Source organism: Microcaecilia unicolor, chromosome 10, assembly GCF_901765095.1.
Source record: "Microcaecilia unicolor chromosome 10, aMicUni1.1, whole genome shotgun sequence".
NCBI lineage: Eukaryota > Metazoa > Chordata > Amphibia > Gymnophiona > Siphonopidae > Microcaecilia > Microcaecilia unicolor.
In genome coordinates, this window is record NC_044040.1 from 96657187 (window position 1) to 96681416 (window position 24230).

Genomic DNA, 24230 nt, shown 5'->3' on the forward strand with positions numbered 1-24230 from the left:
TAAATGACCAAATGACCCCTTACTCCCCCAGTGGTCACTGACCCCCTCCGACCCCTCCAAAAAATATGATTAAAACTTGTACTCACTAGCCTCTATGACAGCCTCAAATGTTATAGCCAGGTCCATTAGAACAGTATTCAGATCCCCGGAGTAGTGTAGTGGTGGGTGCAGTGCACTGTAAACAGGTGGATCCAGACCCATACTTCTTTCTGTGACACTTGTGGTGGAAACTGTGGGCCCTCCAAAATTCACCAGAAACCCACTGTACCCACATATAGGTGCCCCCTTCACCCATAAGGGAATAGGAGTTATGACCTTGCATATACAACACTGTGACCATTCATGGTTAAAAAAAAGCAATGTAAATCCAAGGATGGGAATACTTTGCTAAGCCTTATTTGGCCATACAAATGTGTGCTAATGATGTCACTGGAGCCACAGTCTTGTTATTGCTTTTATTGTTGACCTGACATGGTCGTGTATCGGCAAATGCCTGCCTCACAGGTCCTAGCATTAAAATAACATTATATAAATAACATTATATAAAGAAATTGTTGCAAAGAGCTTAACGCATTTAGATGTAACAAACATATAAATATAAAAACATTATAATTCAACCATAAGCAATAGTTTAAAAGAAATTTTAAAAAGAAAAGAAGCATTCTTCATATTAAAAGAATTGCATTTTCATATCGTACCCAGTGGACTTTGTGATTTTCAACATAAAACTCTCTAAGGGCTTTTAATACAGCTGTTCTACAATATTGGCATAGATTGGGGAATCCCATGCCCCTCCCCTTCATTTTCAGCAGGGTTAGGACATGAAGCCGGAGTCTTAGTCGCTTTCCCTGCCAAAGAAATAGCTGAAACATACGCTCCCAAGACTTGAACTGGGAATTCAGATCTGCAGGTGGGAAAAAATAAATATGATTTAGGTAAAATTGTTAATTGAATCACAGCTACCCTGCCCCACCAGGCCAAATAAAAAGAATCCCATTTACTGAGATTTAACCTGCAGAGTAAGTTATTAAGGTTAAAAAGTGTATCCAGCTTATCAGTTATGATAATACCCAGGTAGCGAATCCCATTACATGCTATTTTAAAGGGGATAGATTGTTGGATTAAGATTAAAACACAAGGCCTCTGGCTTTGTCAATGTTAACTTTGAAACCAGAAATGGCTCCAAAGGCGGTAAGTTCCTTTAACAAGTAGGGGAGGGAAGCAACTGGATCCATCATAAACACCACCAGAACTGGTGTAATAAGATGATTTGCCCTTATCCTGAATTCTAGGGGCACAAGCACCAAAGCAAATAACAGCGGGCACATAGAACATCCCTGCTACATCCCCCTATGTAATTGGAATTCCTCAGAACAGATTCCATTCACCACAATTGAACTTTTCGGTCGCATATAAAAGCGCACACCCAAATACCAAAGGGCCCATCAAGACCAGTCTGATTCATTACCTCAAAGAAGAACATCCACTCAACGTGATGAAATGCTTTCCCAGCATCTAAGGCAACACAAAGCCCCTTCAACTTCCACTGTTGTAAGCATCCAATCAGATCAAGCACTCGCCCCACGTTATCCCCCAGTTGCTTACCTTTCACAAGGCCAGTCTGGTCCCAATGAACAATATGAGGCAAAATATCTTCCAATCTAGTAGCCAGAAGTTTGCAAAGATTTTTATATCTGTATTTAATAAAGCTATAGGACAAGTAACTTGAGCAGAAAGTCAGGTTCTTACCTGGCTTCAGTAAAACAACCACATTGGCACTATACATCAATGGTGGCATCCTACCCAAAACTAAAATGTGATTAAAGATCTCCGTTAACAATCCAGTAAGCCCTAGGATAACATTTTGTAATATTCACATGGGAATCCATCTGGTCCCCAGGTCTTACCTTTTGGAAGATTTTGAATGTCCTTAACAACTTCCTGGTGCGAAATTTTGGCAATTAGTCTATTCCTATCAGACTCTGTTTTTTTTTTATTAGAAATACAGCATTCAATAAACAGGAAATAACATTAACCCAAAGAAGAAATAACTAATACATATTAACATTCACATTTAAGGTAATAGATCCAAGACCAGGAAATAAAAAGAAAGTAGAAATACTACTCAAATAGGAAAAAACAAAAATACAGAACAGACAGCTAAATCAGGAATACAACTCAGCCAGTTCTAACAATATATACCCTAACACAGTGAGAATTCACACAACCACTCTCAACCTGTCTTTGGAAACCACAAAATCAAACAGTTGCTTAGGTTCACTAAAGACATAGGATTTACCCTCAAAAGAAATGCAACATAAACAAGGAAATCATAACAAAAAAGACATCCCCAGAGCCTGCACATGAGGGCGCAGTGCCAGGAAATCCTGATGACGGTTCTGGGTACTCTTTGAGATATCAGGAAATATTCTAATCTTGGAGCCTAAGAACAGTTGGTCCAAATGACAGAAAAACAATCTTTGGACAATATTCCTGTCCTGTTCCAAAGCAAATGTCACAAGCAAGGTAGTTCTCTGAGTCTAGTAGTACATACTGGAGGCAGGGCCTCACCTTCTTTAGATCTAGATAGAGATAGATACTGAGCTCTCACAATTGGTGGTAATGCTTCTGATGGCATTGATAAAACTTCCTTCAGATATTTCCTCACCATATCTATTGCTGGTACTAATGGTGATTTAAGGAAGTTTAAAAATCTCAAAGTATTCCTCCTTGTCTGATTTTCCAGATATTCCATTTTCCTTGCCATAGAGAGCTTATCCTTAACTAAAGCACAGCTCAGATCCTGGAGCTTGGATACATTAGAATCCACAGTAACTGTATACCTTGCTGGTTTGGAACTTGTACTTAGGCAGTCAATGTTCCAATAAAATTAACTATTTCCGTAGAGAAATTATTATTATTAACCACCTTAACTAATGATGAGTTTAAAGCAACCCAACGTGAGTCCATAGTGACACAAGCTGGCCTAGAAAGCAGACACTGCAACCAAAGAAGCTACTTCCCACGAAGACTGAGGGGTACTCACTGTCTGATGGGCCTGTGCTCTCAGCTCTCCCCCTCTCGATGGATAAACATCGGGGGAACATACCAAGGCCTGAAGTTCCTCTATGTGAACCTCAGACCCGAATACAGCACCAAGGACTTCACTCACACCGGTGCTTGCTGAGCTTCCTGGTTGTGGGGGGGGCCAGCACTGGTGCAAGGCTTAAGGAAACCCCATCTATATTGCTGCCTGGCGATCTCTCTTCAGGCAAGACTGAGGAGCTTAAAATTCCTGAACCAGAGGGGGCTCAGAAATCCTCCAAAGTGATCTGCTTCAGAAGTGGGTCTAAGTTAGTTCCAGAGGCTGCTGCCTAACCTTCCTCTTCTCTTCCCCCATTGCTAAAGAAGTCACCGACCAGGAAAGGGATCTAGGCGTCATCATTGATGATACGTTGAAACCCTCTGCTCAGTGTACGGTTACAGCTAAGAAAGCAAATAGAATGTTAGGTATTATTAGGAAAGGAATGGAAAACAAAAATGAGGATGTTATAATGCCCTTGTATTGCTCCATGGTGCGACCGCACCTCAAATGCTGTGAGCAATTTTGGTCACCGCATCTCAAAAAAGATATAGTGGAATTAGAAAAGGTGCAGAGAAGGGTGACGAAAATGATCAAGGGGATGGGATGACCTCCCTATGAAGAAAGTCTAAAGTGGCTAGGGCTCTTCAGCTTGAAGAAAAGACAGCTGAGGGGAGATATGATAGAGGTCTATAAAATAATGAGTGGAGTGGAACGGGTAGACATGAATCGCCTGTTTACTCTTTCCAAAAATACTAGGACTAGGAGACACGCAATGAAGCTACAAAGTAGTAAATTTAAAACAAATCTGAGAAAATATTTCTTCATTCAACATGTAATTAAACTCTGGAATTTGTTGCCGGAGAATGTAGTAAAAGCAGTTAGCTTAGCGGGGTGTAAAAAAGGTTTGGATAGTTTCCTAAAAGTCCAGAAGCCACTATTAAGATGGAGTTGGGGAAAATCCACTGCTTATTTCTAGGATAAGCAGCATGAAATGTATTGTACTGTTTCGGGATCTTGCCAGGTACTTGTGACCGAGATTGACCACTGTTGGATACAGGATGCTAAACTTGATGGACCTTTGGTCTGTCCCAGTATGGCAACACTTATGTTCTTATGTACTACTTTGGAGTACTTTTGAGTGAAAGGGAGGCTTTAGAGGGGGTCCACTGGACCACCAGAGATTTTTTGGGGCCCAGGGCATGAGGGGTGGGAGGGGGTCCACTAGACCACTATGAATTATTTGGGACACGGGGATGGGTGTCCACTGTACCATCAAGAATTTTCTGGACGGGAACACAGAGTTTTTTTAGTTGCACAGGGGGGATCCAGAGGGGGTCCACTGGACTCCAGTGGACCCCCTCTCGAGCACCCTCCTCCACTTACAAATCAAAAAAATCCCCATGGTGGCTGCATTTGACAGCTTACCGGTCACAAGCAGGTTAGTGCTGCACATACCATGACAGGAATGTACCTCATATGATCTCAGTCTTTCAAATTCACTGATAACCCTTGCATTGTGCCAAAGAGAGCTTCTTTCTGGAGTTCATAAGATCATGTAACATGTACAGGCAAAGGCAACTTAAATCCCTCTTTGATTCCTCTGGTTTCAGAACTGGGGGGATGGGCTCAACTGTGGTTTCAGAAGAGCTTTTTTCCTCCTTCAGGTATATACCTTTTTTTTTAGTTGGAGCTCTGTGTTAGCTCAGCTATGATTTCTGGATCCCCTGGGGCTCAGGGGCTAAGAGTCCTATGAGTTTCCACAGTCCAACTCCTTTTCAGTGTCTTCCTTGGTTCCCTCTCAGCAACCAACTGAACTTTTCTCTGTTGCATCAGAAATCCCCAGAATTCAAATACAAACAGTAGAAGTGAACTGTTACTAATGGGGAAAGGGGTTAAGTCAATTCTGTACCTCTCTGTGGGTTTCACTGAGGTGGTTCAAAGTAAAGAGTTGCAAGGGGACAGAAATTTCACTCATCCCTGCCCATAGGCGGTCGGTGGCCCAACTGTTTGGGGAGGCTAAAGGGGGCGGGGTTAGGGGTGGGGCCAGGGGTGGAGTTTAAATCCATAATTGTCTGATAACACACAGAAAAAATAAATAAAAATAAAAGTCACAATTAATACCTTTTATTAAATTTAGATATTAGATATGTATCATATGTCAAAGAATAAAGTGGTTGCTCAAAGCAAATACTAACCACAATCGCTCAACTGCAAAACACTATGCACAACTTTGTGCAAAACCACACTCAGAACCTTACTGTACCATAAATATTACACTGGGCAGAACCTAATACACCAAAATATCACCCATACGGAAAATGCAGACCATCAACAATATGAAACAAGGGATCATAATATCACAATTCTCATGTAGAGCCACAAAACACCCTAATTAACGTTTAATGTGGGATAAAATGCCATAAATAAGTAAATTAATATAAACTTTTAATGTTGAGCACCTGATTCTCAAAGTAGACATATTCCAAACACTATAATGAAAATAAAATGATCTTTTCTACCTTTGTTGTCTGGTGACTTTGTTTTTCTGATCATGCTGGCCCAGTATCCGATTCTGCTGCTATCTGTCCTCTTCACTCCGTTTCCAGGGCTTCCTTTTCATTTATTTCTTTACTTTCCGCCTTTCTTCTTCATTTCTTGTCCTACATCCGTAAGTAAAAGCTGGGTCCTCCGCAGACTTCACTGTCCAGTGGATCCAGCTTCTACTCTCTTCCTTTTCCCTCATCTCATCTGCTTCCTCACTCCTCCCTCCTCCTCCATCCATGTCCAGCAACCCTCCTTCTCCATCCACCCACCCATGTCCAGTAACCCTTCTCTCCCCTGCTCTCCCCTCCATCCACCCATGTCTAGCAGCCCTCCTCTCCCCCCTGCCCTCCCCTCCATCCACCCATGTCCAGCAACCCTGCTCTCCCCCTGCCCACCAGCGACTCTCCTCTCCCCTGCACCCCCAAGCCAGCCAGCCAGCGCTTTCTCCCCCCCCCCCCCAAGCCAGCCAGCACTTTCTCCCCCCCAAGCCAGCTAGCCAGCCATCGCTTTCTCCCCCCCCCAAGCCAGCCAGCCAGCCATCGCTTTCTCCCCCCCCCCCCCAAGCCAGCCAGCCATCGCTTTCTCGCCCCCGAAACCAGCCAGCTAGCCAGCCAGCCATCGCTTTCTCCCCCCCCAAGCCAGCCAGCAAGCCATCGCTTTCTCTCCCCCCCCCCCACCCCAGGGTCCTGTCTCTTCCGCCCTCACCCATCAGCTCGTTTTTATAGCGTCATTCTCTCTCCGACACTGGCTATTCACAGAGCCATCCTTAATCTGCCTGCATCGGAGCCTCTCCTTCAGACGCGTCCCGCCTCCTTTAATGCAACTTCCTGTCTTACGCAGAGGTGGGACACGTCTGAGGGACAGGCTTCGACGCAGGCAGATTAAGGCTGGCTCTGTGAATTCATGGTGCGGTGTCAGAGGGAGAACGCGGATAGGTGAGAGCAAGTGGGGGGTGCAAGACTCACACGGGAGGGGTGAGGAGGCAAAGACCGCCGGTCAGCGACAGCGTTTGGCACCTAAGCGCCATCTCTTTTAAAGATCTTTGGGGGAGCGACTGCTCCCCCTGCGCCCCACCTAGCACTGCAGCCAAGGGAAGTCCACGATTGGGCTAGGGAGGCTTAGCCTCCCCAAGCCTCTTATACGGGGTGCCTATGTCCCTGCCCATCCCCACTAGAATCTAACACATACCCACTAAGATCCATTCCATCCCCACAATTAATCTCCTCCATCCCAACCCATACCTGCACGACTCAATCCCACATAAGGAATCCAAGCTATATTTTGTATCCTGCAGAATTTTTAGTCTATTTGATTCAAGGTTCTCTTTAATGTATAATGCTACCTCTCCACCAATTTGATCCACCCTGTCACTGCGATATAATATGTACCCTGGTATGGCAGTGTCCCATTGGTTTTCCTCCTTCCACCAAGTCTCAGAGATGCCTGTTATATCTGTCTTTTCATTTAGTTGTCCTTTCACTAAGCTGGGGAAAAAGGGGGCCTGCGCTAGTGCCAGTGCGTGTTTTTGATACATGCTGAGGCCCCATTTGACCACAACAGGTAAAAGGCTGTCATTTGTGCTGGAAGTGGCTCTGCAATAAGTGAACCACTTGCCGCACAGCCATTTCGGGGGAGGGAGGGAGTACTTACCTCCATCCATTGAGGTGGCGGTGAGGGCTACCATGCTAATCTGGCGGTAACAAGGCAGCGATTACCGCCAGGTAAGCACCAGCACTACAAAAGTAGAAATATTTTTATAGCACCGGAAATGGCGTGCGCTGGGGGTGGGAACTACCACTGGGCTCTTGTGGTAGTTCTGGATTGGCGTGCCGCACTCCAACCCTTTAGTAAAAGGGCCCCTTAGTGCAATATATTCTAACTTTCCCATCGTATTTGTTAGGCTTATTTGCATATAGACATTTCAAGCAATCTTTTTTTATTCCTATTTACAGCTGTCTCAGGAATTGATGGTGATGATTTTAAAGACTGCAAATTTATCTGCTCTTTATTTAAAGACACCTGGTATACTATGACCTTTATTGCATCCTATCAGGATGCCTTATCTACCCTATTTTGATGATATCCTTCAAAGCAGCGGTGTACCGAGGGCAGGGTGGTGGGGGCAGTCCTCCCCGGGTGCACGCTGCTGGAGGGATGCAGAGAGCAGCCGTGTGCCTGTCAGCTCCGCTGGTTCCCTGCTCCCTCTGCCCCGGAACAGGTTACTTCCTGTTCCGGGGCAGAGGGAGCAGGAAGCCAGCGGAGCAGAGAGCTGCGCGGCTGCTCCCAGCAGCTAAAAATACACGGGGGGGGGGGGGGGGGGGGGTTGATGCACCGGGGGGGGGGGGGGGGGGGGAGTGTCATGCTACACACAGGGGGGTGTGCGCATTGGCGATCCGCCCTGGGTATTAGCCAACCTAGGATCATCACTGCTTCAAAGATATGCCTTGTTTCAAATCATGTACTTTTGAATGACTGTCGTTTTCCCCCCAGTTTCTAGTTTAAAAGCTGCTCTTTTTAAATGTTGATGCCAGCAGCCTGGTTCTACCCTTGTTAAGGTGGAGCCCATCTTTTTGGGAGCGGCTTCCCCTTCCCCAGTATGTTACCCAGTTCCTAACAAATCTAAAACTCTCCTCTCTGCACCATCATCTCATTCATGCATTGAGATGCCAGAGCTCTGCCTGTTTCTTGGGACCTGCACATGATAATGCTAACCTGAAGATTCTGGATTTCAGCTTTCTACCTAAGGGCCTAAATTTGACTTCCACAATCTCCCTCACACATTTTTCTCTGTCATTGGTACCCAAATGTACTAAGACAGCAGGCTCCTCCCTATTACTGTCTAAAATCTTAATCTAGGTGATTTCTGAGGTCCACTACCTTCGCACCAGACAGGCAAGTGACCAAGCGATCCTTACATCCACCAGCCCATCCATCTATATGCCTAATGATTAAATCTCTAACTAAAGTGGCCATTCTAGCCCTTCCCTCCTAGGCAGAAGCCCCTGGAGACATATCCTCGGTGTGAGTGAATATTGCATCCCCTGGAGAGCAGTTTCTGGCTACAGGATCACTTCCTGCCTCTCCATGTGAAGCTCTTCCTTCAGGTGACCTCTTTCCTCCATGGCAGCACGAGATTGCCAGACTGAAGCTGGCATTTGTCTACTATGTACCTGTAGGCCTTCTCTTTAAACCTCTCTGTCTGCCTCAGCTTCTTCATTTCTGCTACTCTAGCCTCCAGAGATCAGACCCATTCCCTGAATGTCAGGAGCTCTTTGCTCCAAGTACACACATATGACTTCTCACCAAGTGGGAGAAAATTAAACATGTGACAGTTCAAAAAGCTGTATAGCCCCATCTCGCTGCTTGACTGCTGCTTGCATCTTATTATTGGTGATTTCGTAATTAAGTTGCTAATGGAGTAAGAGTATCTATTTCAGTCCACTGAGATTGCTATTTATATGCTAGGCTAAGATAATATTTAGTTTTTATTATTGGTAGTAGTTTTATTAGTAGGTTCCCCTCTATGGACCTAAGCAGTCTGTATTTCTAAGAGCTAATTACTGGCTGATAGAAACTTTCTAGCCTCCTAATTGGTTCAAGGGCCTATAAATCAGAGCTCAGGCCAGGGGTGGGTGGGAACTGGGGTGGTTGGGGGATATTAAACTCCAAACTGAGGTTTCCTGTTACTGTTAACTGTGCCCTATAATGATACTATGGTAAATGCTAAAAAAAAATCCCTTTAAATGCTGGCCTATGGAGCTGTAACAGAGACTTTAAATGCTAAATAACATTAAAATAAAAACTCTACTCCCTTTAGTAATACCAAAGGAAGTTGGTGCTAGAACACTATTAAATTAAAAAAAAAAACCAAGCAGTGGTTATCCATATATAATTATATAGGACTCATTTATCTGAGATTAAGCCTGGTCTTGCTTCGTATCAAGGAATAACCTCAATTGATCTGGCTCAAAAAACACATACTTCTTCTCTTTAAATATCAAAACACATTTACATGGAAAACGTAATTGGAAGACTGCTCCTGTATTTAATGATTCCTTTTTCATAAGCAGGAATTTTTTCCGTCTATCTGTGTTTATTTTAAACATTAATTATGTTCTTGATTTATTAATATAACATATATGTACTTACCTATTCTTTTATTGCAGCTGGAATTCCAGCTCCAATTTACTTTGGAGCGCTAATAGATATGGCATGTTTGAAATGGGGAAGTAAAAGCTGTGGAGGTCAAGGAGCCTGTAGGGTATATGATGCTACAATATATAGGTAAGATTTTTTTTAAATAATGAAATTGTGAAATTGAGAAACAGATGGCAGATAAGGACTGCAAGGAGTATAGGAGCCAATTGGGGGGTGCTAAACCCAACAGAAATTACCTCTAACTAGACAGAATCAAGGCATCTGTTCAATATTGGGGGTGCTCAAGCACCCACAGAGCTGGCTCCTAGTCAACCTGTTTTTGATGCAATAATGTAAAACCTACTTGATCTCAGACTTTACCCTCACATTCTTGTATTTAAGGTGTCCATTGGGGTCAGTTTTCAAAATTATTCAATGTTTCACATGGGTGCCAAATTTTTAAGAACCTAAACTTAATATCATTTTCAACTGAACTGTAGGACCTAAGTTTTCAACTTTGGTTTCCTAACTTTATAGCTACAACTGATTCATCTAGATTTAGGTATCTGATAGATCTGTTTACTAAGTTTCAATAAGACAATAATGCCTATTAATTAACTTGCTAGGGTTTTGTAATTGACATATTTTAACAGCCAAAGTTAAGGTGTGTAATGTGCAAAACCTCTGTGTTGAGGGCATTTCCAAAAATTTGGGGAAGACAGCCATACACTTAGCACAGATTGATGACTGCTACCGCCTGGTAGCTGATAATTTGGGTGTAGCTAACAGCACTGCGACATTTGCCATATTAGCTTTTAACATGCAGTAATGACCTCTGCATTAACTACCAGGCACAGTATCTGCCCATTCTCTGCCCATATCATACTCCCAGATAAGAATTTTCACATTAGAATCCCTATTTACTAACATTCAGCGCATAATAATTGTGTTATGACATTATCTGCTTTAAAACCCACTGCATAAAAAGGGGGGTGTGATAAATAAAATACATTCATGCCATTATTGCACCTTTTTACTATAGTGCATTAAGCAGTTAACCCCTAGAAGAAGGAAGTGGTGTCACTGAGCTTGATGGCTGCCTAGAGCTGTAGCTTTGTCTCCCCAGCCCTGCTCCTCCAGAGTGCTGACTGGGGGTAAAATGCACAGTGTGAGGCTAAAGAAGTCCCCAATGGTAGATGAAGGCCTTTGATATGTCAGATTCTCTGTTGTAACAAACATATTTGATTTAAGGTTCTATTTCAGCTGAGGAATTTATTCATACTTTGATGTAGTTAGCGTTTTTAAGAGTTATATAAGCAGGTCATACTTTGAATGTTGTCTAGTTTTATATGTTTTGTTTGTTTATGAAATTTTATGCATTTTGTTTTTGTTCTGCACCCAGAATTGATGGTGTGGACTACAAATATTTTTAATGAATAAAACATTGTGGAGAAAGTGGCCTTGTGACAAGGAACATGAATTTGAAAGAGTTTGGATATGCAGGTATTAGAGGGGACCCAGCTGGAGAAAGCATGGTGGGAACTGGAGAAATATAGAAAGTGGATGTGCGGTGACTAGGAAGAGAGAGAGGATTTACCGACGATGAGAGCTGAACTGAGATAATGGTTCCTTGAGATGAAAGCTGAGTTTGCGGGCATGAAAGGAGAGGTGTTGATGCTTACTGATGAACTGTATAAGGACATGGCAGACTTCAGAGCATGTGTCAAGGAGACTGAAGCAGCAGTAACAAAATAAGAAGAATTACAAGGTGAAGGATACAGAGTTTGGTGCACTCAAGATCGATAAAGCCCACAACCACTGGTGCCGGGCCTTCTAATAGACTGAGGGATGTGCTCATTTATATTCCAGATTTTTCAGCGAAAGAAAAAATTCTGCAGATAGTGAAAAACACTGAAAAGGAGAGTTGAATGACCATTTGTATTTGCCACATTGAAGAAAGTGGGAGTGGGAGAGATTTTTTTAAGGAGTATCCAGGCATTGAATAAGTCTCCAATAACTCAAATTAGGGTGAATGGGGAATATACATTTACCTTCACATTATTTTATTTGTTTTATTTCTGCATTTATACCCCATATTTTCCAACCTGGTAGTAAGTTCAAAATGTGGCTTACAATTAATTCAGTCAGTGATCATGTTAAGTAGTGTGATGAATGGGATCTCCTTGGCTATGTGATTTCTTCAGAAAGGGTTTTCCTGAATAGGTGGGCTTTCAGATATTTTTGGAATGTTAGGTAGTTGTTCATGGATTTTAAATTTCAGTAGAGAGTTCCAAGTTTTGGTGCAGACGTATGTGAAGCTGGTTGTATGTGTAGATTTGTATGAGGGGCACCAGGAAGGGCCACTCTCATCACTGTTTTTATTTGTTTTGGTCATTGAGCTGCTTGCTGCTTAGGTCCGAGGGAGGGGGAGGGACATGCAGGGAATTTGTGTAGATGAGTAGATGGTCAGGAATATAAAACAACATTTTTGCTGATGATGTGATTATTTTTCTATTAGCAACCCTCACACATCCTTACCAAATTTGTTGCATGAAATTAAAACCTATAGTGCAGTGTTTAGTTCTAGAATGAACATAACATAAGAACATAAGAGTAGCCATACTGGGTCAGACCAATAGTCCATCTAGCCCAGTATCTTGTTTTCCAAACAGTGGCCAAGCCAGGTCACAACTACCTGACAGAAACCCAATTAGCAGCAACATTCCATGCTACCAATCCCATAGCAAGCAGTTGCTTCCCTGTGTCTGTCTCAATAGCAGACTATGGATTTTTCTGCTAAATCTTTTTTGAGATACGACGACCAGAACTGAACACAATAATCAAGCTGCAGTCGCACCATGGAGCGATACAAAGGCATTATATTATTTTCGGTCTTATTAGATCCAGAGTAAGAAGCTTTTATCTAGGTGTTCGAATTGGGATAGATGAGGGTAAATTGGGCTCTCTTAATTATAACCCGCTGTAATTAATTAGGTCTGCCTCACCCGTTTGAGCAGCGGAAGCCAGGGGCTTTTTGCTATCCTGGACAGAATTGCAAATCCCCTCTAGATACTTAATCACCCCAACCTTGCATCTGCACATGACAGTTCTACACCGTCTGAGCAGTGGCAAATTCCCCAATTAGAAAGAAACCCAGTATGCAGTAGATATGGTAAGACAGTTTATTAGCATTATCATCTCACCCAATGATGGTACAGGCAAGCAGGTATTCATATGAATTGAACAGCAGTCCATGACACGTCTGTCTCTCCAGCCTTTTGAAGAATTCTGCTCTCTTCTTCTGATTTAACACCCCTCAGACTGTTCCTTATATACTATTTTAACCCTATTCATTTCAATGGACTCCAGCTTTCTCATCAGAGCTCTTTGGCCCTTATCAGTTGATCAGAATGACTTCACATATTATCAAGCTCTAAGTATAAACAAGATATGCTCAGAGCGCATCTTGTTAGATGACTTGCATTTTCCCCAAACTTTCCCCTAGCCCCCTCCTTTGGTTGTTCTCACCCAGGGTGCAGCTGACCCAGTATTATCTCTACTTAACCACAACAATCTTGCTCATGACGTCTTGTAAGTGCCAGTCTCAGGATTGTGGACAAGAGCAAATGCCCCCTCCCTTGCCAGCTCAGCACTTGCTACAGTGAAATATAACTGTGTCAAAGGTTATCTCTGATTTTTAAAAGCCTAGCTCTCTGGGAACTCATTTCAGCTTGAGCTGCAGTGAAATATATTTTGTATCAGAGATGATTTTTGCTTTTTAAGAGGCCTAGCTCTTAGCCTGGGCCATTGGCCTGTATTTTACTGAGAGCAAGGACTAGCAAGGCTAACATATTTCTTCACCGCTCACTAAAGCTTTGGACAAATAGAGGTCATTGAATCTGTCATGGTTGGATCCTATAACTATATTGCCACAATTATTTCTTTTGGGGCCTAGCTGTTATGATTCCAGCTTCTTTGTTGAAATCGTAGCAGAATAAGATTTTTTTTCTTCATTTAGAATAGGAGGCCTCCAAGAGTATGTTGTAAGGTTATGCATCTATCCAAAGAACAAGGGGTCTGGGGGTTCCCTGCCTGTACAAATATTAGTGAGCTGTGCAACTAAGGGCTGTGTGTCAGTAGAGATCTTCAGTAGCCATGGAACAAGGGGTGAGAATTAACAAAGCTGCTATGGGGTGACCCCACTAAGGGATCTACCATGGTTATCACAGACCAAGCATGGGAATGATGACCCAAAAATCCCATATACTAGATTCTCCGAGGACAAGCAGGCTGCTTGTTCTCACTGATGGGTGACGTCCACGGCAGCCCCCTCCAACTGGAAACTTCACTAGCAAAGGCCTTTGCTAGTCCTCGCGCGCCGATGCGCACCGCGCATGTGCGGCCGTCTTCCCGCCCGATCCGGCTCGTGTTCGTCAGTCTTCTTTTGTCCGCACTCGAGACAGTCGTGTTTTACCGCCGTTTCGTGCCCCTCAAGTTGACCTCGCGCATCTTTGCGATTTTCGCAAAAAAAAAAAAAAAAGGGACCTTTCTGTCTTTTTCCCGTGTTTCCAGCTTTTTCCCCGCGTAAGTTTCCTTTCGCTTTCGGGACCAACCTATTTGGCCTCGATTCGGGTTTTTCTCCCTTCTTTTTGATGCCCTTCGTCATCATCGCGAATTTTGATTTCACCGGCGTGATTTTTCCGCCCATGTCATCGAAGTCTTCCAGCGGCTTCAAGAAGTGCACCCAGTGCGCCCAGGTAATCTCGCTCACTGATAGGCACGCTTCGTGTCTTCAGTGTCTGGGGGCTCGGCACCGCCCGCAGGCCTGTAGTCTTTGTGCTCTTTTAAAAAAGAGGACTCAGGTAGCGAGATTGGCCCAGTGGAACGCGTTGTTCTCGGGCTCTTCGACGACAACAGCACGGGCATCGAGTGCATTGACGTCGACAGCATCGAAGTCTTCAACCTCGGCATCGGCATCGACTGCATCAAGGCCTCTACCTCCGGCATCGTCGGTACCGAGGTATCGAAAGACTGCGTCGACGTCGGTGGTACCGGGACCTCCGCTGTTGCTGATGTCGTCGGACGGTGGTGTTTCGTCTGGAGTGCAGGTGAGGGCTGTCCATTCCCCTGCTGGTGGCGGTGAGCCTTCAGGTGGGTCTCCCCCTGCCCTGAGGGCTCCTGCGGTACAGCCCCCCCCGAGATCGACCTTCTTCGGCCTCGGCCCCGAGGAAGCGACGGTTGGATTCTATGTCCTCCTCGTCGGTACCGGGAAGCTCCAGTGACATGCTTCGCTTGAAGAAGTCTAAGAAGCATCGTCACCAGTCTCCTTCCCGTCTCGGTACCGAGAGCTCTGGGTCGCCGAGACAGTCGGCACCCGGTAGGCATCGGCACCGGGAGGACCGCTCACCCTCTGTTCAGGAGGTGTCGATGCGCTCCCCCTTGGACAGCCCGGAACCTCCTCCATGCCCGGAACAGACTCTGACATCGACGCCTGCATCGGCTTCTCAGTCTTTCTCCACAGCCGCTCTGCACGACAGTCTCCGGGCCGTTCTTCCAGAGATTCTGGGAGAGCTGTTGCGCCCTTCCCCTCCGGTACCGGGGGTGCTTGCACCTCCGGTACCGTCGAGTGAGGCGCCGGCTGGCCCCTTGCCTGAGGTGAGGTCTGCGGTACCGGCTACGGCCGCCGCCCAGGCAGATTCCCCGACGACGTCGGCGGAGGGAGCTTTGCCGATGCTGGCGAGGGAGTCCACCTCTCGACGCTCCCACAGTGGCCGTGGTTCCACGGAGTCGAGTCGGGCACGGCTTCAGACGCAGGTTCGTGAACTTGTGTCTGATACCGATGGTGAGGCCTCGTGGGAGGAGGAGGAGGACATCAGATATTTCTCTGACGAGGAGTCTGATGGCCTTCCTTCTGATCCCACTCCCTCCCCTGAAAAGCAGCTTTCTCCTCCCGAGAGTCTGTCTTTCGCGGCCTTTGTCCGGGAGATGTCTACGGCCATCCCCTTCCCGGTGGTTGTGGAGGATGAGCCCAGGGCTGAAATGTTTGAGCTCTTGGACTATCCTTCTCCACCTAAGGAAGCGTCCATAGTACCCATGCATCATGTCCTAAAAAAGACATTGCTGGCGAACTGGACCAAGCCATTAACTAATCCCCACATTCCCAAGAAGATCGAATCCCAGTATCGGTTCCATGGGGATCCAGAGCTGATGCGCACTCAGTTGCCTCACGACTCTGGTGTGGTGGATCTGGCCCTAAAAAAGGCTAAGAGTTCTAGAGAGCATGCTTTAGCGCCCCAGGGCAAGGACTCCAGAACCTTAGACTCCTTTGGGAGGAAGGCCTATCATTCCTCTATGCTCATGGCCAAGATTCAGTCCTACCAGCTCTACACGAGCATCCATATGCGGAACAATGTGCGACAGTTGGCGGGCTTGGTGGACAAGCTCCCTCCTGAGCAAGCCAAGCCATTTCAGGAGGTGGTCAGGCAGCTGAAGGCATGCAGAAAATTCCTGGCCAGAGGGGTATATGATACCTTTGATGTTGCGCCAAGGGCCGCTGCTCAAGGTGTGGTGATGCGCAGACTTTCATGGCTGCATGCCTCCGACCTGGAGAATAGGATCCAGCAGTGGATTGCAGACTCCACTTGCCGAGCGGACAACATTTTTGGAGGAAAAGTCGAACAGGTGGTAGAACAGCTCCACCAGCGGGATAACGCTTTCGACAAATTCTCCCGCCGGCAGCCTTCAGCATCTACCTCCTCAGGTAGATGTTTTTATGGGGGAAGGAGGGCTGTTCCCTACTCTTCTAATAAGCGTAGGTACAATCCTCCCTCTCGCCAGCCTGCGGCCCAGGCTAAGCCCCAGCGCGCTCGCTCTCGTCAGCAGCGTGCGCCTCAGCAAGGCCCCACGGCTCCCCAGCAAAAGCAGGGGGCGAGCTTTTGACTGGCTCCAGCAGAGCATAGCCGACATCAACGTGTCTGTGCCGGGCGATCTGCCGGTCGGGGGGAGGTTGAAAGTTTTTCACCAAAGGTGGCCTCTTGTAACCTCCGACCGTTGGGTTCTTCAAATAGTCCAGCAAGGATACTCCCTCAATTTGGCCTCAAAACCTCCAAATTGCCCACCGGGAGCTCAGTCCTACAGCTTCCAGCACAAGCAGGTACTTGCAGAGGAACTCTCCGCCCTTCTCAGCGCCAATGCGGTCGAGCCCGTGCCATCCGGGCAAGAAGGGCTGGGATTCTATTCCAGGTACTTCCTTGTGGAAAAGAAAACAGGGGGGATGCGTCCCATCCTAGACCTAAGGGCCCTGAACAAATATCTGGTCAAGGAAAAGTTCAGGATGCTTTCCCTGGGCACCCTTCTTCCCATGATTCAGGAAAATGATTGGCTATGCTCTCTGGACTTGAAGGACGCCTACACGCACATCCCGATATTGCCAGCTCACAGGCAGTATCTGCGATTTCAGCTGGGCACACGTCACTTCCAGTACTGTGTGCTACCCTTTGGGCTCGCCTCTGCACCCAGGGTGTTCACGAAGTATCTGGCTGTAGTAGCAGCAGCGCTTCGCAGGCTGGAAGTGCATGTGTTCCCTTATCTCGACAATTGGCTGGTGAAGAACACATCCGAGGCAGGAGCTCTACAGTCCATGCAGATGACTATTCGACTCCTGGAGCTACTGGGGTTTGTGATAAATTATCCAAAGTCCCATCTTCTCCCAGTACAGAGACTCAAATTCATAGGAGCTCTGCTGGATTTTCGGACGGCTCGTGCCTATCTTCCGGAGACAAGGTCCAACAATCTGTTGTCCCTCGTCTCCCGGGTACAAGCGTCCCAGCAGATCACAGCTCGGCAGATGTTGAGATTGCTAGGCCACATGGCCTCCACAGTTCATGTGACTCCCATGGCTCGTCTTCACATGCGATCTGCTCAATGGACCCTAGCTTCCCAGTGGTTTCAAGCTGCTGGGGATCTAGAAGAAGTGATCCACCTGTCCACGAGTTTTCTCAAATCCCTGTATTGGTGGACGATTTGGTCCAATTTGACTCTGGGACGCCCTTTCCAAATTCCTCAGCCACAAAAAGTGCTGACTACGGATGCGTCTCTCCTGGGGTGGGGAGCTCATGTCGATGGGCTTCACACCAGGGAAGCTGGTCCCTCCAGGAACGCGAACTGCAGATCAATCTCCTGGAGTTACGAGCGGTCTGGAACGCTCTGAAGGCTTTCAGAGATCGGCTGTCCCACCAAATTATCCAAATTCAGACAGACAACCAGGTTGCCATGTATTACATCAACAATCAGGGGGGCACCGGATCTCGCCCCCTGTGTCAGGAGGTCGTCAGCATGTGGCTGTGGGCTCGCCGTTACGGCATGTTGCTCCAAGCCACATATCTGGCAGGCATAAACAACAGTCTGGCCGACAGGTTGAGCAGGATTATGCAACCTCACGAGTGGTCGCTCAACTCCAGAGTAGTGCGCCAGATCTTCCAGGTGTGGGGCACCCCTTGGTAGATCTCTTTGCATCTCGAGCCAACCACAAGGTCCCTCAGTTCTGTTCCAGACTTCAGGCCCACGGCAGACTGGCATCGGATGCCTTCCTCCTGGATTGGAGAGACGGCCTGCTGTATGCTTATCCTCCCATACCTCTGGTGGGGAAGACTTTGTTGAAACTCAAGCAAGGCCGAGGCACCATGATCCTGATTGCTCCTTTTTGGCCGCGTCAGATCTGGTTCCCTCTCCTTCTGGAGTTGTCCTCCGAAGAACCGTGGAGATTGGAGTGTTTTCCGACCCTCATCACACAGAACGAAGGGGCGCTTCTGCATCCCAACCTCCAGTCTCTGGCTCTCACGGCCTGGATGTTGAGAGCGTAGACTTTGCCTCTTTGGGTCTGTCGGAGGGTGTCTCCCGTGTCTTGCTTGCTTCCAGAAAAGATTCCACTAAGAGGAGTTACTTCTTCTTATGGAGGAGGTTTGCCGTCTGGTGTGACAGCAAGGCCTTAGATCCTCGCTCCTGTCCTACACAGACCCTGCTTGAATACCTTCTGCACTTGTCTGAGTCTGGTCTCAAGACCAACTCTGTAAGGGTTCACCTTAGCGCAATCAGTGCATACCATTACCGTGTGGAAGGTAAGCCGATCTCGGGACAGCCTTTAGTTGTTCGCTTCATGAGAGGTTTGCTTTTGTCAAAGCCCCCCATCAAACCTCCTACAGTGTCATGGGATCTCAATGTCGTTCTCAGCTGATGAAACCTCCTTTTGAGCCACTGAATTCATGCCATCTGAAGTACTTGACCTGGAAGGTCATTTTCTTGGTGGCAGTAACTTCAGCTCGTAGAGTCAGTGAGCTTCAAGCCCTAGTAGCTCCTGCTCCTTATACCAAATTCCATCATAATAGAGTAGTCCTCCGCACTCACCCTAAGTTCTTGCCAAAGGTGGTGTCGGAGTTCCATCTGAACCAGTCAATTGTCTTGCCAACATTCTTTCCCCGTCCTCATTCCTGCCCTGCTGAACGTCAGCTGCACACATTGGACTGCAAAAGAGCATTGGCCTTCTATCTGGAGCGGACACAGCCCAACAGACAGTCCGCCCAAATGTTTGTTTCTTTTGATCCCAACAGGAGGGGAGTGGCTGTGGGGAAACGCACCATATCCAATTGGCTAGCAGATTGCATTTCCTTCACTTACGCCCAGGCTGGGCTGGCTCTTGAGGGTCATGTCACAGCTCACAATGTTAGAGCCATGGCAGCGTCAGTCGCCCACTTGAAGTCAGCCACTATTACAGAGATCTGCAAAGCTGCGACGTGGTCATCTGTCCACACATTCACATCTCATTACTGCCTGCAGCAGGATACCCGACGCGACAGTCGGTTCGGGCAGTCAGTGCTTCAGAATCTGTTCGGGGTTTAGAATCCAACTCCACCCCCCTAGGCCCATGTTTATTCTGTTCCAGGCTACACTCTGTTAGTTGGATAAATTGTTAGGTCAATCTCAGTTATGTCCTCGCCGTTGCGAGGCCCAATTGACCATGTTTGTTGTTTTGAGTGAGCCTGGGGGCTAGGGATACCCCATCAGTGAGAACAAGCAGCCTGCTTGTCCTCGGAGAAAGCGAATGCTACATACCTGTAGAAGGTATTCTCCGAGGACAGCAGGCTGATTGTTCTCACATACCCGCCCGCCTCCCCTTTGGAGTTGTGTCTTCCCTTGTCTTTGTCTTGCTACATATGGGACTGACGAACATGAGCCGGTTCGGGCGGGAAGACGGCCGCGCATGCGCAGTGCGCATCGGCGCGCGAGGACTAGCAAAGGCCTTTGCTAGTGAAGTTTCCGGTTGGAGGGGGCTGCCGTGGACGTCACCCATCAGTGAGAACAATCAGCCTGCTGTCCTCGAAGAATACCTTCTACAGGTATGTAACATTCGCTTTAACTTTGTAAGCCTGGAAATGTGTGAGTGGGACAGTTATGGGATCTTCAAAATATTCTTTATTCTTACCTCTCCAAGGGAATATATAGTTTCTATCAAGGTGTGTCTACCATACTTTCCTTAACTGGCAAGCGAGAGGCTTGGAAAAAATTAGAAAATCTAGTAGATAGGGAGGGGCGAATAAAAACCTTTCAGGTATGGAAGAATATCAGTTACCTGAAGGGGATTATTTCTATTATATTCAGGCTGCTCTCTATTTAACTTATATACAGGGACAACACACCCGTAAGGGAGTTAATGGTGGGGAGGTTAATGTATTTGAAAAATTATATAAGTAGTTTCAGAGAACTAGAGGCTTACTTTATAAGGTGTTGGATAAAACAGATTTTATCACTTTGTCACATTTGAAAGTGTGGGAGCAGGACCTGGGGTTAAATATCAGAGAAGCGGATTGATGCCAGATGCTCCTGAAAATGAAAACACACTGTATCTCAGCAGAATTAAGTACATAAGTACGTAAGTATTGCCACACTGGGACAGACCAAAGATCCATCAAGCCCAGTATCCTGTTTCCAACAGTGGCCAATCCAGGTCAGAAATACCTGGCAAGATCCCAGAAAAGCTCAATACATTTTATGATGCTTATCCCAGAAATAAGCACTGGATTTTCCCAAGTCAATTTAATAATGGTCTATGGACTTTTCCTTTAGGAAGCCGTCCAGACCCTTTTAAAACCCCACCATGCTAACCGCCTTTACCACATTCTCTGGCAACGAATTCCAGAGTTTAATTACACATTGAGTGAAGAAAAATATTCTCTGATTAGTATTAAATGTACTACTTTGTAGCTTCATCACATGCCCCCTAGTCCTAGTATTTTTAGAAAGAGTAAACAAACAATTCATGTCTACCCGTTCTACTCCACTCATTATTTTATAGACCTCTATCATATCTCCCCTCAGCTGTCTCTTCTCCAAGCTGAAGAGCCCTAGACGCTTCAGCCTTTCCTCATAGGGAAGTCGTCCCATCCCCTTTATCATTTTCGTCGCCTTTCTCTGTACCTTTTCTAATTCCACTATATCTTTTTTGAGATGCAGCGACCAGAATTGAACACAATATTCAAGGTACAGTCGCATCATGGACCAATACAAAGGCATTATAACGTCCTCACTTTTGTTTTCCATTCCTTTCCTAATAATACCTAACATTCTATTTGCTTTCTTAGCCGCCGCAGCACACTGCATTTCAATATCATCAACAACGATGCCGAGATCCCTTTCTTGGTCAGTGACTCCTAACATGGAACCTTGCATTATGTAGCTATAGTTCAGTTTTCTATAGGGCATATATCACACAGGTACGGCTAAGTAAATTCTCTAAGCAACACGATGCTTGTTGCTGGAGGGAGTGTGGATTGTGTGCCGCTTTTTTCCATATGTTGTGGGAGTGTTCATTTTACAAAAAATCTGTAATCTGGCGACACAGCACACCCAAGAGACTATGCAAAAACAGGTGGTGAAGGACCCTAGAGTGTTCCTTTTGACTAGGGTGCCATCTCATGTGGGCAATGAGTGAGCAGTGTTGGTGAAGATGTGGGGTATAGCCACCTGGCTGAAAATTGTGAGGCACTGGAGAAGTACCCAGTTATGGGGATATGAGGAAATTGTTGGGAGAATGTCATACTTATATTCAATGTATGAGAAGATAACAGCATATAAGAGACATATGGTGCAAGCCTTTACAAAAGTATGGGAGTCATTCCAGGTATAGAGGGAGAGAGAGTGGGAGGAAGCCATCTAACTGCCACGGTAATATTTATGATCATTTGATTTCCAGGGGTGGTCCAAGAGAAGGGGATGGGGGTTATATACCATGCTTTTTTGTTTGTTGTGGGTGACCAACTGATTGACATCAGAAGGTGGTCTCAGTGAAGAAACCACACTGGGCCTGTACCACTGTGTTGAATAAAATGCTATACAGGACTGGTACATGGGAGAGGATGGGAAGGGACGGTGGGTAATAACAGTATGATGAGCTGGTTTGTCTTTCTACTTTATTGGGTATGATTATGTGTTTTTTACATTTTTGTCTTTGAAGGCCAGTATTGGCCCACCATGATATTAGAATGCCTTCTGTATAGTTTGAAGCCAATGCTTTTTCTTGGTTATTATGACCGATTGCTTTAAAAGTTTGTTTGGTCTATATAATTCAATAAAAATGGTTAATTACAAAAAAAAGCAGTTACCCTCTAATTCTATAATCTTGACAGTTGCATGAACAAGTTAATTGGTAAATTAGGGGCTAATTGGCACTAACCACCAAACAGGGCCAGTGCTAGGTTTTCTGGCACCCTCCTGCAGCCTATTAGTCGGTGCCCCCTACCCATCCAGGGCGGGATCACTATGGCTCCACCCCTACAGTAGTCACACCCACAGTAGCCACACCCCTATTACCAGCCCTGGTACATATAAACAGGCATCATTGAAAATATTACACTAGTATAGGAGAAGAAAAATAACTTGTGCTTTTTTTTTCGTTATAAATAATTTCTGTAAGCTATTACAGCTTCAGTATACCCAAAATGACACAAACCAAATTAGCATACAGACCAGGAATTAGGAGAACAGTTTTGCCAAATCTGAAACAATATATTACCAAAATCTCAGAACCTGACAAACAGATCCCTATTCAAACACTTGGCCTTGCAATCACACATGCAAAACAGATATAGCCCCTCTTCAAATTCTTCAAAAAGTAACCTGAAATTCTAAGAAGCTAGACTCTGCATGCAGCACAATACCAGAAAAACAGAAAGAAACACATTGCGATACATTGCAAAATAAGACAGCAGATGTAAAATTGGACATATTCCAAACACTAAAATGAAGTTTAAATGATTTTTTCTACCTTTGTGTTGTCTGGTGACGACGTCTTTCTGATCATGTTGGTCCCAGTATCTGATTCTGCTGATCTCTATCTGTTCTCTTAACTCTGTTTGCAGGGCTTCCTTTCCATTTATTTCTTTACTTTCCTCCTTTCTTCTTAATTTCTTGCCCTACATCCATAAATGAAAGCTGGGTCCTCCACAGACTTGACTGGTGGAGGTATAGAGTGCATCCAGCTTCTACCTAGTTTCTCCATCCATGTGCAGTTTTTCTCCTCATTTCCTTTCCCTCATCTCCATCAGTTTGCATCTCCTTCCTCTCTTTTCCCTCCCCTCCATCCATATGCATCTTCCTCTCCCCTCTCCTCCATGTCCAGCATTTTTCCTCTCCCCCCTCCATCCAAGTCCAGCATTTCTCCTCTCACCCCTTCCCTCTATCCATGTGCATCTACTTCCTCTGTCTTCTTTCCCCTCCATCCATGTCCAGCATTTCTTCTCTCTCCCTTCCCCTCCCATCCATGTGGATCTCCTTCCTCTGTCTTTCCTTCCCTCCATCCCTGTCCAACATTTCTCCTCTCTCCCCTCCCCTCTATCCTTGTCCAGAATTTCTCTTCTCTCCCCTCTATACATGTGCATCTCTTTCCTCTGTCTTCCCTCCCCTCCATCCTTGTCCAGAATTTCTCCTCTCTCTCCCCCATCCATGTGCATCTCCTCCTCTGTCTTCCCTCCCCTCCATCCATGTCCAGCATTTCTCCTCTCACCCCTTCCCTCTATCCATGTGCATCTACTTCCTCTGTCTTCTTTCCCCTCCATCCATGTCCAGCATTTCTTCTCTCTCCCTTCCCCTCCCATCCATGTGGATCTCCTTCCTCTGTCTTTCCTTCCCTCCATCCCTGTCCAACATTTCTCCTCTCTTCTCTGCCCTCTACTCCATCCTGCATTTCTCCTCTTCCCTCCATGTGCATCTCCTTCCTGTCTTCCCTCCCTCCATCCATGTCCAGAATTTCTCCTGCCCTCCCCTCCATCCATCCATCCATACATCCATCCATGTCCAGCAACTCTCCTTTCTCCCCTGCCCTATCCTCCATCTATCCATGTCCAGCAACTCTCCTCTCCCCTGCCCTTCCCTCCATCCATATCCAGCAACTTTCCTCTCTCCCCTTTTCTCCCCT

The 24230-nt window shown here is 46.0% G+C and overlaps 1 protein-coding gene across 3 annotated transcripts in view; it reads left to right on the plus strand.

Moving 5' to 3' along the window:
• Positions 1–24230, plus strand: part of LOC115479359 (solute carrier organic anion transporter family member 1B3-like) — a 699693-nt gene that overhangs the window by 626540 nt on the left and 48923 nt on the right. For all 3 annotated transcript variants that reach the window (XM_030217247.1, XM_030217249.1, XM_030217248.1), the window contains one exon: positions 9796–9913. In XM_030217247.1, coding sequence (XP_030073107.1) covers positions 9796–9913 — 118 coding nt within the window. The remainder of the gene's footprint in view (positions 1–9795; positions 9914–24230) is intronic.